This window comes from Triticum aestivum, chromosome 6A, assembly GCF_018294505.1.
Source record: "Triticum aestivum cultivar Chinese Spring chromosome 6A, IWGSC CS RefSeq v2.1, whole genome shotgun sequence".
In the NCBI taxonomy this organism is placed as follows: Eukaryota; Viridiplantae; Streptophyta; class Magnoliopsida; order Poales; family Poaceae; genus Triticum; species Triticum aestivum.
Genome location: NC_057809.1, coordinates 456754907 through 456769321, shown reverse-complemented (window position 1 = coordinate 456769321; position 14415 = coordinate 456754907). Strand labels below are relative to the sequence as shown.

At 46.3% G+C, this 14415-nt stretch overlaps 1 protein-coding gene across 1 annotated transcript; it reads left to right on the top strand.

Annotated features, from left to right (window-relative positions):
- The first annotated feature begins 1088 nt into the window (after nucleotides 1–1088).
- LOC123130735 (uclacyanin-3) lies at nucleotides 1089–2197 on the top strand. The gene is made up of 2 exons (XM_044550554.1): nucleotides 1089–1345; nucleotides 1555–2197. Exons 1-2 carry the CDS (start codon nucleotides 1180–1182, stop codon nucleotides 1983–1985), a joined length of 597 nt encoding a protein of 198 aa, XP_044406489.1. The 5' UTR covers nucleotides 1089–1179; the 3' UTR covers nucleotides 1986–2197.
- Nucleotides 2198–14415: the final 12218 nt, after the last annotated feature.

Below are 14415 nucleotides of genomic sequence, written 5' to 3'. Positions count from 1 at the left end.
AAATGTCTAATGTGTTTTAAATTTTGTTCAGCATATATCACAATTTTTTTCACTGTGTAGTTAAAAATTGTTCAGCATATGTATTACAGAATGTTCGATGGATATTTGTACATTGTTCATCGTATATAATTTTTTTTTGATAAAAGTTTTGTTTATAAAATCATCTTTTCCATAATGGTTCATGTTTAAAAAAAATCATGTTTCAAAATTTTATACAAGAAAATATTATTCATTTTTCAAGGAAGATTAAAAAAATAGTCTTCCGTTGTACACAGTACTTTTAGTTCAGTGCGGTTATTAAGACAAACTGAGTGATCCTGCAGAGCTCCTGATCCAGCCCAGTTGTAATTCGGCAGGGCTGCTAACAACGATGCCTACCGCCTCACCTCACCTTACCTTATACCTCACCTAAAGCTAATCAATGATCGGAGGACGAAGATCAAGGTCAATACAAGAAATGCACATGCATGAATTAGAATAATTGGTCTGTTCAACGGTTCAACCAACATTTGCCACCTAGCTGTCTTCTCCTTGTACTTTCTTTGACCTCTTTCGGCTACTGAAAGAGCTTTCTTTCCAAATTATGCACATTTACTACAAACGGTCTATTTGCTATGTCATCTGTTTTGCGTTCCTTGATGTTCTGTTATCAAATTATTACACATGTTTTTTCAGTTTAGACAGTTCTATTAAAAATGGTACCATAGCAAAGGAAATTTACCCTGCTAATTTGCAGTTGCTGATATGTGGGCATTAATTATTTAACTTGTACCAACCTCTAACATGAAATTAGCTGATCAATATGACTATATGAGTGTTGAAGCCAAAAAAAAGTGGCTGTAACGACTGATGAGCATTGCTTTCTTTAGCGCTAACGTATTTGATGTGATAGTGTGATCAACTAAACCCCATCGGTATCGGTGTAGCCCGCTTGGCACTAGTGATTTGTTCAAGGAATCAGGGTCGGGGGACGGTAGAGTTGTTGACGAGCACAACTAACCCAACTGCACCCGAACAAACCAAACCAGATCGCGTTAGTCAGTGTACTAACTGCACCGCTTCGCTGAGCCTATATAGCCAGTAACCGCGGGTCCATCACCTGCCATCCTTGTACTCACATTCCAGCTCCACAGCAAAGTCTCCAAGAATTCAAAGTCTCCAAGACCTTAACTTGCTATCATGGCTGGGCGTGGACTTTTAGCTGCAGGTTTGGTCCTCCTCCTCGCCGCCGTCGCCCCGGCCTACGCCACGGACTACACCGTCGGCGACTCGTCGGGCTGGGCTAGCGGCGTGGACTACAGCACCTGGGCAAGCGACAAGACCTTCACCGTCGGTGACACGCTCGGTACGTGGCGCAGTACTACGATCATTGCTAGTATCAACGGCGCTCTTAGTGATAGTACTGGCCCTCAAGTAGAGCACAGTGCTACCGGCTTGGCAAAATGGTTCGTGTACGTGCCAGCGCAGGCATGACTTGTTCGCCGGTGCACGTATTGTGTAGGCCGGCTTTCGTTGTGTAGGCCGACCTGACTGGTTTCCCATGTGTGCGTGCAGTGTTCCAGTACGGCGCCTCGCACAACGTGGCGGAGGTGGGGTCGTCGGACTACAGCGCCTGCTCGGCCACCAACTCCATCCAGTCGTTCAGCGACCAGGACACCAAGATCACGCTCACCAAGCCCGGCACGCGCTACTTCATCTGCGGCGTCAGCGGCCACTGCTCCGGCGGCATGAAGCTCGCCGTCAAGGTCGCCCCCGCAGCCACCGCCACGCCCACCCCGGCCACCTCGCCGGACGCGCCTTCGGCGACACCCTCCACGCCTTCGGAGACGCCCTCGACGTCCACCACCCCGGCCGGGGCGACAACGGCGCCTTCCTCGTCCAAATCAGCGGACAGCGTTGGCGGGGCCAGCGGTGTCGAGGCCCGCTCCGTGATGGGCTCTCTCGTTGGGGCCGCGGGCCTTGTCGGCCTCGCCCTGATGGGCTAGGCAAGAGGCAGTGCTTTGTTTCCCTTCTCCGAATTGTCCAGTACACGTTTTTTTTCTTCCCGCCGAGTTGCACACTGTGTGCTACTATGGCTCCTCTTTATCTGGGGCCTTTTCATTTGTGCTCTGTTCTGTTCTGTGGTAGATCCTCCGATTCGATCACGACTCGTGCTTGTACGACCACTTTGAAATATAGATTCTCCATCTGTCTGTCTTGTGACGTGTCTTGCGAAATCGTGTTATCGGATGTACGAGTGCATGCTGGCGTGGGGATCCTGCTAAATACTATGTCATTCTCTAAAAAAGATATGTCTTGTCCGTCAACGTGTAAGTTATGTACTTCAGGGAGCTCAGTCTATTGTACAATGGAACCCATCAGGAACAGGGTCTATCTTTCTGACCGAGGTCCCCGGCGTGAACTATAATTCAAATCTATGGTAGATAGTCAGGTACAATTTGAGGACATGATCAATCTCTAAGTTCATTATGCGCCTTCTGAAATTTAAGACAATACACGTTCCCCCTCTTCGATTAGTTTCTGAGTCTTGGCTAACAGCCTCTTTGGAATGACATCCTGGACGCCATCACCCTGCACAGAAAGCATGGAACCTAATTACCGGACAAAAGACATAACAAAAGACCGAACATCCATAGGCTTCAAACGTCAAAGAAAGTAATAAATTCACCAAAGAGATACAAAAAGATGCATGCACGAATTGGCCATACATAGTAACAATAAAGACATGAGCACAAATCAACCCACCTTCTCATTGACCAAAACCAAGTGCACCCATAAGAGATCTCCATTCCTGGCATCGTTACTATCCTCCCAGAGATGACAGTCTCTTGCGCAGATGGATTCGTCAGTCCTGAGATCCGCCATTTAGGTCCCAACAACAAATTCTCCAATATCCCCAACACATTTATGAATATAAACTACATAGAGATTCCCATGTGTGAAAAAGGAGCTCGTAAGACTATCCACAGTGGGGTAATATAGATGATAACATCACACTTATCTAGGCAAAATGGATGATGTGGCATGCAATTAATGAAGAAAAAGAGGCATGTGATAACATGGCTAGTTACTGTAACATCACACATACTCCCTCTTTTCCGGTTTATAGGGCTTATCTCAAAATTTTAGTTTTTCCATTTTATAAGGCTCAATTTGGTTGTTCTCCATCACATGTTCAGACTTCAAGGTGCATTAAATCATTGCATGCAAGTATTAAGAGAAAATTGACCAATGCATGCACTTTATGCATGCATACGTTGCAATTAATGCATTCGTAAACATAATTTTTTGAGAAAAACAAAAGGATTAATTGGGTGCTTTTGCAAACTATAGAAAATATTCCATCACTCATCATCCACCTTGATTGGTGAGATTTTTAAATTGAGCCTTATAAACCGGAAAGGAGGGAGTATCAAGAAAAGATGAGTCTATAACCTAGTAATAAATGAAGTAATGCATGACACAATACATATGTTACTACCCACTGTGGAGGTCGTAACATAGAGTAGTAATATACGCATGTTATTACTCTAAGTTACTATCCATTGTGACTAGTCTAAGTAAAGGACTGCCTTCACAAGGAATTGGCTACGTTGAAGCACAAACAACCATGTAGGATGATTGCATTTTCAACCCTTGGCCATCCAGTGATACAAACATGCTCCAAACCATAGGAAAAAGAACGCACCCCCTCCCCCCCCCCCCCCAAAAAAGACAGAAAGAAAGAGGCCAATGCCCAACCGGTTTGTAGACTGTCCGCCGATCACATCAGTAAAACAGGACTAATTATACAATTACGCGAGAAATGATGAGTGGGAAAAGCACACGCACCACCGCGGAACAAGGGGCGAAACTGACGAAAGGACAACACGGACGGCTAGAACGACGTCATTGATGTCGCTCGTCAAACCAGAAGAAGAAAGTTGGGCCGTAACTAACACCCTAGAGAAATTGTACCGCTGACCACTCCAAACTCTCCGAGTGCACATAGGAAATCTTAGACATGCAACATGCGGCAGGCCAGTTTGGACAGACGGAAGACCGTCCTTCCTCTCACTGACCATCGTAGCAAACAGAGCGATCTCCTCCTCGCCAGTGGGCCTTGCCTCACGAGTGCAACCCGAAGCGCTCCTAACTATGTTTCCCAGGAATAATGTAAGAGGGACTTGTGCCCCCAAAGAAGTTGCATGATGGGAACACACAGCTTGATTGACAATAGGTGGACCGAGGTGTGCGAGACCATACAACCCAGTGGACATGAGTGAAACCGATGCTGGATACCATGAATTGGCAACAATCAACTCCGAGAGCTCCAATCCAATGACTATAAGAGATTTACACGCCGCCCAACAATCTCGATCATAAGAGACCAACCCTTGCACCATCAATAACCCCGGCCCACACCACCCAACCTCTTACCATCTAGACATACAACCTAGTCAAAATTGCGCGAAATATAAAATTGAACAGCTCAATCAAAATTAGGAAGCATAGTGAATTTAAAAATACACATCGAGAACGGGTGGCACGTGGTGGCCCCAACGATCCGGAATCTCATGTGCTGGTATGTCTGTGTGTGATACCACGACCATGAGAGGAGAAAGCAAATCAATATTTTTAATTTGGAAAGAGAAAGCAAATCCATTTTTAACAGAAAGTAAACCATAAAACACGAGTGAAGACCACAATGACCATATTCGAATCCAAACGGGCCAATCTTTAACTCTAGACGGGGAGGGAGAGTTCGCTATTCTCATGATACATTTGGGTCCATGAATCTTACGTCGCGTGCACTCAAAAACATCATCGGTTTTACGCTGAAAATACTAAATCAATCCTTTTCGCTCAAAAAAATTATATCAATCCGTAGCAGACCTCGCAAGATGGGTTGGCATGGTCCGACCTTGTAACACCCCAGGAGTTAAGCTACAGTAATCACACACAAATGGTGCCATGTCATCACAATTAATTTGCTAAACCGCACCTTGGTCCAAACTGAGTTCAAATTCAAATTTTAAAGTAAAGTCAAATAAATCATTTATTCAAACTGCAAAACAAAAGTGTTCATAATATTTCAAATAATCCACTGATACGTTTCATGAAGAAACCCCACTTGAGAGAGTTTCTAAAATGCCCCTAACTAATTTTAGAATGTACCAACATCATTTAAAGTGGTCCAATTAAATGCAAACACAATTATAAGCTTTTCCAGTTGGCCTCAAAATTTTTGAGCAACCTTAGAATATTCCAAATAATTTATGTACCAAGTTTAGTATTTAGAAAAAAATGTTTGGACACTCTTTCAATTAGAAAACAGTGGCATTTTTTTAAAAAAAGTAAGAAAATGCTAAAGACCTAGTGTACTAATGGGCCATAAGTGGCTGCAGTAACACGGCCCAGCCCACACAGGCCTCCTTCTACCTCCCGCTAAAGGAGGCAGAGAGGTCGTGGCGCACATCCAGGGCGCCATGCCCATGGATGGCCACCACGTCGCCCCCCTGATGCTATATCTATGTTCCCCGGAAACCCTAGACAACCCTCTTCCATTCCCCCCTCGTTTCCCCTTCGGCCCCTTCCTCTACTACGCGAATTCCACCTCCGAAGTGCGTGCGGTGACCACTACCTCGCCTTCGTTGTCATGGCCACCGACCTCTCCGGTGTGCGGGAACACGTCCAGGAGGTCTGCCGCAGCCGTCTTCGTCCGTTCAGGGGACCAACTCAAGCCGGGATGCCCCTCCTCAACGCTTGCATCGTCTTCCTCTGTCTCGGCCATCGCATCTCGCGTCACCATTACCGCTGCTCCGAGCCGTCCCCTGTCTCCCCAACCTCGCCGTCACGCTCTCGGTGAGCAACTCCTCTGGATCCCTCTTCCTCCGCCTCGATCTGTTCTCTGTTTTCCGGCCCTGAGCACACCCGAGCTCCCTAGTACGCGTACGAGTACGTGTGTGCCGCGCTGCTGCTCCTTGCTGCTGTCGTGCTTCCACCTCCCTGTGCCTGCCGCCGCTGCTCTGGCTCCGCTGCTACTTGGCCACTGCTGCTGCTCCGCCGCTGCCTACTGCGTCACTGCTCCTCCTCCTGTCGCACGCACTGGCTGGCTGGGCCGCTCTCGCATGCGCCGCGCTACGCCCACCCGCCCCTGGCAAGCCTCGCACTCGGCCGCTGCGCGCCCGTGTGCCTGCGTGCGCACGAGCACATCCGGGCCTTGCCGCCGTGCCTCTGGCCGGTTGGCAAGTTTAGGCCTAATGGCCACTGCTACGTGGGCTCTGTCCCCGGTTAATTAGAGTAGGCCTAATTAACTTAGCCTAAAACCACCCACTCTTAAAAACACACTCTCTGGTATATCATGTGTCTATTACATGCGGGCCCCATTGATAAAATAGAAGATTAAATCAATCTATTATTTAGATGACTCCATGACATGTAGGACCCATTTACATTGTTCACCTTTGACCAGTCAACGCTGACTGGGTTGTTGACTTTGATTCTGGCCCACTGTCAGCCTCCGGTACAGCGTTGGGTGCACTGGACCGGGTGCACCTAGCTTTTTTTCTTTTAATTTATTTAAAATTAAATAAATTCCAGAATTTTAGAAAATGATTTAAAACTTGAAATATTAATAGAAAATAAACCGTAAGTCAGATGAAAAAATTTTGTACATGAAAGTTGCTCAGAAACGACAAGACAAATCCAGTTACGCAGCCCGTTCGTCTGCCACACATCCCTAGCATAGCAAACACGCAAATTTCCCCCTCCGGTTCATCTATCCGAAAACGCGAAACACCGGGGGTATTTTTCCGGATGTTTCCCCCCTTCACCAGTATCACCTCGTACCGCGTCAGGTCACCCCTAGCACAACGTAATGCCGCATCTTGCTTTTTGTTACATTGATTGCTCTGTTATTTATTGTGTTCCCCCTCCGTTACTTCTTTCCGGTAGACCCCAAGACTGCCGGAGACCCCCAGTACGACTACGGTGTTGATGACTCCTCTCTCTTGCCAGAGCAACCAGGCAAGCCCCCCCCCCTTGATCACCAGATATCGCCTACTCTCCTATACTGCTTGCATTAGAGTAGTGTAGCTTGTTACTGTTTTCAGTTAATCCTATACTGCTGCATAGCCTGTCCTTGCTACTACTGTTGTTACCTTTACCTGCTATCCTACTGCTTAGTATAGGATGCTAGTGTTCCATCAATGGCCCTACACTCTTGTCCGTCTGCTATGCTATACTACTGGGCCGTGATCATTTCGGGAGGTGATCACGGGCATATACTATATACTTTACACTATTACATTACCTGTGGTACTGTTCGGAGTTGGGGGCTGAAGGGGCAGGTGGCTCCATCCCGGTAGAGGTGGGCCTGGGTTCCCGACGGCCCCCGACTGTTACTTTGTGGCGGAGCGACAGGGCAGGTTGAGACCACCTAGGAGAGAGGTGGGCCTGGCCCTGGTCGGCGTTCGCGGATACTTAACACGTTTAACGAGATCTTGGTATTTGATCTGAGTCTGGCTACTGGCCTATACGCACTAACCATCTATGCGGAGACAATTATGGGCACTCGACGTCGTGGTATCAGCCGAAGCCTTCGTGACGTCAGCGACTGAGCGGCGCGCGCCGGGTTGGACCGCGTAACGCAACTTCCTTTGTAATGGAGGTTGCTAGGTCTGCTCACCGGCCGCGTACGCAACGTGCAGGTGTGCAATGGGCGATGGGCCCAAACCCCTGCGCCATAGGATTTAGACCGGCGTGCTGACCTCTTTGTTGTGTCTAGGTAGGGCTGCGACGTGTTGATCTTCCAAGGCCGGGCATGACCCAGGAAAGTGTGTCCAGCCAAATGGGATCGAGCGTGTTGGGTTATGTGGTGCACCCCTGCAGGGAAGTTGATCTATTCGAATAGTCGTGTCCCTCGGTAAAAGGACGACCCGGAGTTGTACCTTGACCTTATGACAACTAGAACCGGATACTTAATAAAACACACCCTTCTAAGTGCCAGATACAACCGGTGATCGCTCTCTCACAGGGCGACGAGGGGAGGATCATCGGTTAGGATTATGCTATGCGATGTTACTTGGTGAACTTACCATCTACTCTCTTCTTCTGCTGCAAGACGGAGGTTACCAGAAGCGTAGTCTTCGACAGGACTAGCTATCCCCCTCTTATTCTGGCATTCTGCAGTTCAGTCCACATATGATACCCTTATTCCATTTGATACCAATGCATACATATGTAGTGTAGCTCTTTGCTTGCGAGTACTTTGGATGAGTACTCACGGTTGCTTTGCTCTCTTTTCCCCTTTCCTATACCCGATTGCTGCGACCAGACGTTGGAGCCCAGGAGCCAGACGCCGTCGTCGACGATGACTACTACTACTCGGGAGGTGCCTACTACTACGTGCAGCCCGCTGACGACGACCAGGAGTAGTTTAGGAGGATCCCAGGCAGGAGGCCTGCACCTCTTTCGATATGTATCCCAGTTTGTGCTAGCCTTCTTAAGGAAAACTTGTTTAACTTATGTCTGTACTCAGATATTGTTGCTTCCGCTAACTCGTCTATGATCGAGCTCTTGTATTCGAGCCCTCGAGGCCCCTGGCTTGTAATATGATGCTTGTATGACTTATTTTATTTGTAGAGTTGTGTTGTGTTATCTTCCCGTGAGTCCTTGATCTTGATCGTACACGTTTGCGTGTATGATTAGTGTACGATCAAATCGGGGGCGTCAGAAGTTGGTATCAGAGCCGACTGCCTGTAGGAATCTCTCTTCCAACTCCTTGGCCGAAGTTGAGTCTAGTCGATAAAAACTGTTTTACTAACATGGTTGTGCGGCCCATGGACCCACGTCTCCATTGGGTGGTATTAGGATCATTTATTCCTCGTCTATACTCTAGGACTCTGAATCTCTCTTCTATTCGGGTTAAATGATTTTACTAACTCTGACTCTAGGTTCTCGTAACTACTTCCTTTCGGAGAGCCCCTTATTACAGATGATCGCCTGCTGCACCAGAAGGTTCCGAAGATACTCTACGATGTTCTCTTGCAACTTTGTGCCATCGCTTTTGCAATTCCCTTTCATCGATAGACCCCTATGGATAGCGATGTACACTTGCCATTCATACAAGCATCCCCCATTGATCTTGTTATTACAAGATACCCTGAAATCCTCTCTATTGTTCCGAGAATATTTTGTGCCCACTGCCCTTGCAATTCTTTGCAACCTGAAGACCCCTACGAATACTTTCTCGCACTTATCAAGTATCCGCTCATCCCCAGTGGATACATGTATTCCGCAAAAGACTTCGAAATACTATTTGATCTTTCGAAAATCTTCAACAACCTGTTGTTCTGGGAAATCTTGCATACTTGCATTCCGGTTAATTCCATTGGTCTAGCAATTTACTTTAAAAACCTTGGTGATTGTCATTCTGATCCTTTTGATTCAACATGTGTGTGAATGCACACAATCATCGGTTGTTCCCTGGAATTTATCCTTCCGATTCAAACGTCATTCCGGACATGAGCTGGATCCCAACCAATCAAATTGCCATCGATTATACCTCTAAGGCTATTCAACTTATCCATCCCTAATCAGAGCATTGCTTCTGATCCCTTGTCTTGGAATTCATAATTCCTTTGCATTTGAGCTTCGAGTTAGTCAGTTGTTTCCATAATCTGATCTCCTTGCATTGTTTCTTCTTCTGATTATGTGCCGATGCTCACATCAGCTCTGTTATGGACCGTCAGATCCTTTGTTGGATTTTATCCGACATCGTCCTTCATATTCAATAAGCCTGTGAGCCTTTCCTCGGATACATAATGCCTTTGGTAAATTGTATCCTCTGCTTTCTCAAGCATGCTCTACTATCGAGCTTGTGTTATTTATTCTTGAAATTTCTGGTATATACGATGCCCCGATGGGTTGAACCTATGCCATCCCCAAACGGTATGAACCCAAAAGTTTTTGCGAGTCATACTCTTCTGTTGTTTCGCCAGATAAAAATTCTACACTACAACCTCATCAAAAGCGAGAAGTAAAATGAAAGGTTATGCATTGAAGAAGTGGGAGTCGACCTTGAGCCTTTGTGTTCATCCCATGGAACCGATGTGGAACTTTTCATCGAAGCTTCTTGTAAATGATAATAATCCCCTTGTTATAAGTTCGTCCTGTATCTATGTTTGGTCCTTTGCAATCATGGTACCGACCATTTTTTCTCCTTAATACCATTTCTCAGACTAGTTAAAGTACTTGTCTTTTGCAGATCAATACACTTGTCAACCCTCTATTTTGCTCTACCTTTGAGTATTACCCTCTGGTATCTCGATTATATCACCAAACCATGTTGCTTATTATGAGCCTTCATCAAGTATTATTCCTCACCGATTCCAATTTTTCCTGGTTCCGAGTTGTTAGTCACTCGAGGACACCGATAACTAAATCGGGTCCGCACCATGATTAAACAACTCTTAGTAATCTCCTTTACTCACGAGTTTGTATTCAACCATGTCATTCCTGGCCTGCTCGGCTATATCATTATCATGCCAATTTTAACTGTGCTACCTATTCCTTACTTCTGGAGCACAACTTTCGACGATGAGCTAAGCTTATGTCGATTTCCTCGTCTTATCGTTTACCTCGAACAGCAAACTTGATTCCGAGTTTGTGTTGTATCCGTGGTTTCAATAACTTTTCGCTCCATCCTTCCTTTTGCTTGATGTCGTAGGTGAGCGATTATATCTTCATGAAACCTCTCGACAAATGTGTCATGATCATCACCAACACTCCGAGCTTCTCAAGGATATCAATTGAATTCATGATGAGAAATACCATCCTTGCCCCTCGATGATTTTTGTTATCATCGACCACTTTATTGCCTTCCGTTCAACACAAACTTGTTCGTGTTTTGTGTTATACCTTGAGATCCTTGCTACCTAGCATTTGTTCTTCTTTACCTTGGAAGTATTACCATCTTTTATGACAAGAAAGTCGTGAGAATTTCACCACCTCTTTAAGAGATCTTGATACAGGTGATACTTCTTGCCATATCCGTTCATTCCTTGGTCCCCATGTTGTTTCGAACCGGAAAACCGACAATTGAACTGTGATGTGCGACTTCAAAACTTCTAGCAACCCTATTACTTTGAAGATAATGGTCGATATTTTATTCTTAGACCATTGGTTATCGAATCACCATTCTAACATTGATCATGCTACCTAAGCCCATATTTCGGGTGCACCTTTCAGCCAATGTTTAATTGTGTATGTTTTTTAGCATACATCATTATGTCATTTGATCCGACAAATGTTATTCCCTTGTTCACATAAGTGTGGAAATCCATCTTTTGAAAATCTCAATGAATTGTCGCTGAGTCAATCAGCCACCTCCTCACCTCTCCTTCATTTAATGATGAGTTCTTGTTTTGGAACTCGCTTCCATAGTTCAATTCCGGAGAATCTTACATTGTCATCTCGACAAATTGTGTTGCACCTTTCTTCTCACGCATCCCGAGTCTGAGTTATCCTGACACCAATCAGATCTGAATCTCGGTCAGATATGATGGTTGGAACATATTCCCAAGTGTTATAACATTGGTCTTTGACCCGATAAGGTGATGTTATGCCTAGCACACCTGGGCGGAGGACGTCTTGTTATAGTTTCCTTTATAGCAAGCTTAGCGATTCTACCATGAGGAAATTGTAAGACTTACTCTATAAGTTGTTCCTGATTGATCCTTTGCGTATCCAAAGTCCAACCTTTGCTTGAAGACCATGTCAATGCTATCTTGAAGCATGTCTGTGGTACTCCGATTTTCAATAAGAACATTTGAAGCACAATGCTCAATTTTGTTTATCAATTATCCAAACACCGTTGTATGGGTAATGTCATGAAGTTCTCCCCCCTTACCTAAAGAGTTTTCTACTTTATATCCTGTCATGGATATCATGCCCTGCTTGTCCGTGGGAAGGATATACCCCTGGAATATGTGTTTTAACACATTTTTCTTTCCATTGTTCTGTTTAATCTGATAATCATATATTCCTTTCCATTGTTTGGTTTAACCTTTCTTGTGATCTATATGATCTAAGCAGTAATATTCTCCTGCTTATGTAAACACCTCGTTGTATAATTCTGTCAGCAAGACCCTGTTACTATTGTTGATGACATTCCGGTAGCCACCGATGGACGAGAACTTTGCCTATTGGTCTGCCTCGTTCAACGAGCAGGAAAATGGTTCTCTTCGTCCCTCGCCCTTGGTACCAACGTTGTTGCTGACATATAACTAACATGCTACCCTCTGACATGCCTTGCTGTCATGACCGTGCAAGATGTCACCGCCCTTCCTACTTTAACCCACATGGTGGGCCCATAACCCACAAGTCCCGTAGGATCGAAATCCGACTCTCCTGTACACCCTGTTGCCAAAGTTATTCCTCGAGCTTGACTTCGTATGTAATTCATGGGCCACCTGCCTAGTGACCTATTCTTGTATCGGACGCAATATGGATTCTCGTTGCTCTAGACCCCTTTCACACGTTGTTTCAGGCATCGAACGATTGCCTACCCGCTCAAAACTTCTCATGGTACCTTCTTACCTTGCTCTCGATATCTTATTAAGTTTCAGTTCGAGAGTTACCTTCCACCACCTTCCCCAATGTTATCTACCAGATAGTTAACCATGCAGAGGCCCGTTCTCCCGACCCCCCCCCCCTTATTCTTTCGTAACTATGATGGAGTTCCTGAAGAAAGGATGCCGACTTCATCATGATGAATCGAAGCATAGAAATGAAGACATCAACATAATGGATCGACCTCTTCGAGAAGAACAACAAAGACCGAGGACAGTCGCTAGAATTTCATAACCCGAATCTTCCCCCCTGACTCCACCTCTTGAATCTCAGGACGAGATTTCTTGTAGTGGAGGAGATTTGTAACACCCCAGGAGTTAAGCTACAGTAATCACACACAAATGGTGCCATGCCGTCACAATTAATTTGCTAAACCGCACCTTGGTCCAAACTGAGTTCAAATTCAAATTTTAAAGTAAAGTCAAATAAATCATTTATTCAAACTGCAAAACAAAAGTGTTCATAATATTTCAAATAATCCACTGATATTTTTCATGAAGAAACCCCACTTGAGAGAGTTTCTAAAATGCCCCTAACTAATTTTAGAATGTACCAACATCATTTAAAGTGGTCCAATTAAATGCAAACGCAATTACAAACTTTTCCAGTTGGCCTCAAACTTTTTGAGCAACCTCAGAATATTCCAAATAATTTATGTACCAAGTTTAGTATTTAGCAAAAAAATGTTTGGACACTCTTTCAATTAGAAAACAGTGGCATTTTTTTAAAAAAAGTAAGAAAATGCTAAAGACCTAGTGTACTAATGGGCCATAAGTGGCTGCAGTAACACGGCCCAGCCCACACAGGCCTCCTTCTACCTCCCGCTACAGGAGGCAGAGAGGTCGTGGCGAACATCCAGGGCGCCATGCCCATGGATGGCCACCACGTCGCCCCCCTGATGCTATATCTATGTTCCCCGGAAACCCTGGACAACCCTCTTCCATTCCCTCTCGTTCCCCCTTCGGCCCCTTCCTCTACTACGCGAATTCCACCTCAGAAGTGTGTGCGGTGACCACTACCTCGCCTTCGTTGTCACGGCCACCGACCTCTCCGGTGTGCGGGAACACGTCCAGGAGGTCTGCTGCAGCCGTCTTCGTCCGTTCAGGGGACCAACTCAAGCCGGGATGCCCCTCCTCAACGCTTGCATCGTCTTCCTCTGTCTCGGTCATCGCATCTCGCGTCACCATTACCGCTGCTCCGAGCCGTCCCCTGTCTCCCCAACCTCGCCGTCACGCTCTCGGTGAGCAACTCCTCTGGATCCCTCTTCCTCCGCCTCGATCTGTTCTCTGTTTTCCGGCCCTGAGCACACCCGAGCTCCCTAGTACGCGTACGAGTACGTGTGTGCCGCGCTGCTGCTCCTTGCTGCTGTCGTGCTTCCACCTCCCTGTGCCTGCCGCCGCTGCTCTGGCTCCGCTGCTACTTGGCAACTGCTGCTGCTCCGCCGCTGCCTACTGCGTCACTGCTCCTCCTCCTGTCGCACGCACTGGCTGGCTGGGCCGCTCTCGCATGCGCCGCGCTACGCCCACCCGCCCCTGGCAAGCCTCGCACTCGGCCGCTGCGCGCCCGTGTGCCTGCGTGCGCACGAGCACATCCGGGCCTTGCCGCCGTGCCTCTGGCCGGTTGGCAAGTTTAGGCCTAATGGCCACTGCTACGTGGGCTCTGTCCCCGGTTAATTAGAGTAGGCCTAATTAACTTAGCCTAAAACCACTCACTCTTAAAAACACACACTCTTTGGTATATCATGTGTCTATTACATGCGGGCCCCATTGCTAAAATAGAAGATTAAATCAATCTACTATT

Bases quoted from the DNA above. Each gene is read 5' to 3' on its own strand.
- LOC123130735 (XM_044550554.1), top strand. From the start codon at position 1,180: ATGGCTGGGCGTGGACTTTTAGCTGCAGGTTTGGTCCTCCTCCTCGCC. The intron at 1,346-1,554 runs GTACGTGGCGCA...GTGTGCGTGCAG, and splicing joins CACCGTCGGTGACACGCTCG to TGTTCCAGTACGGCGCCTCG.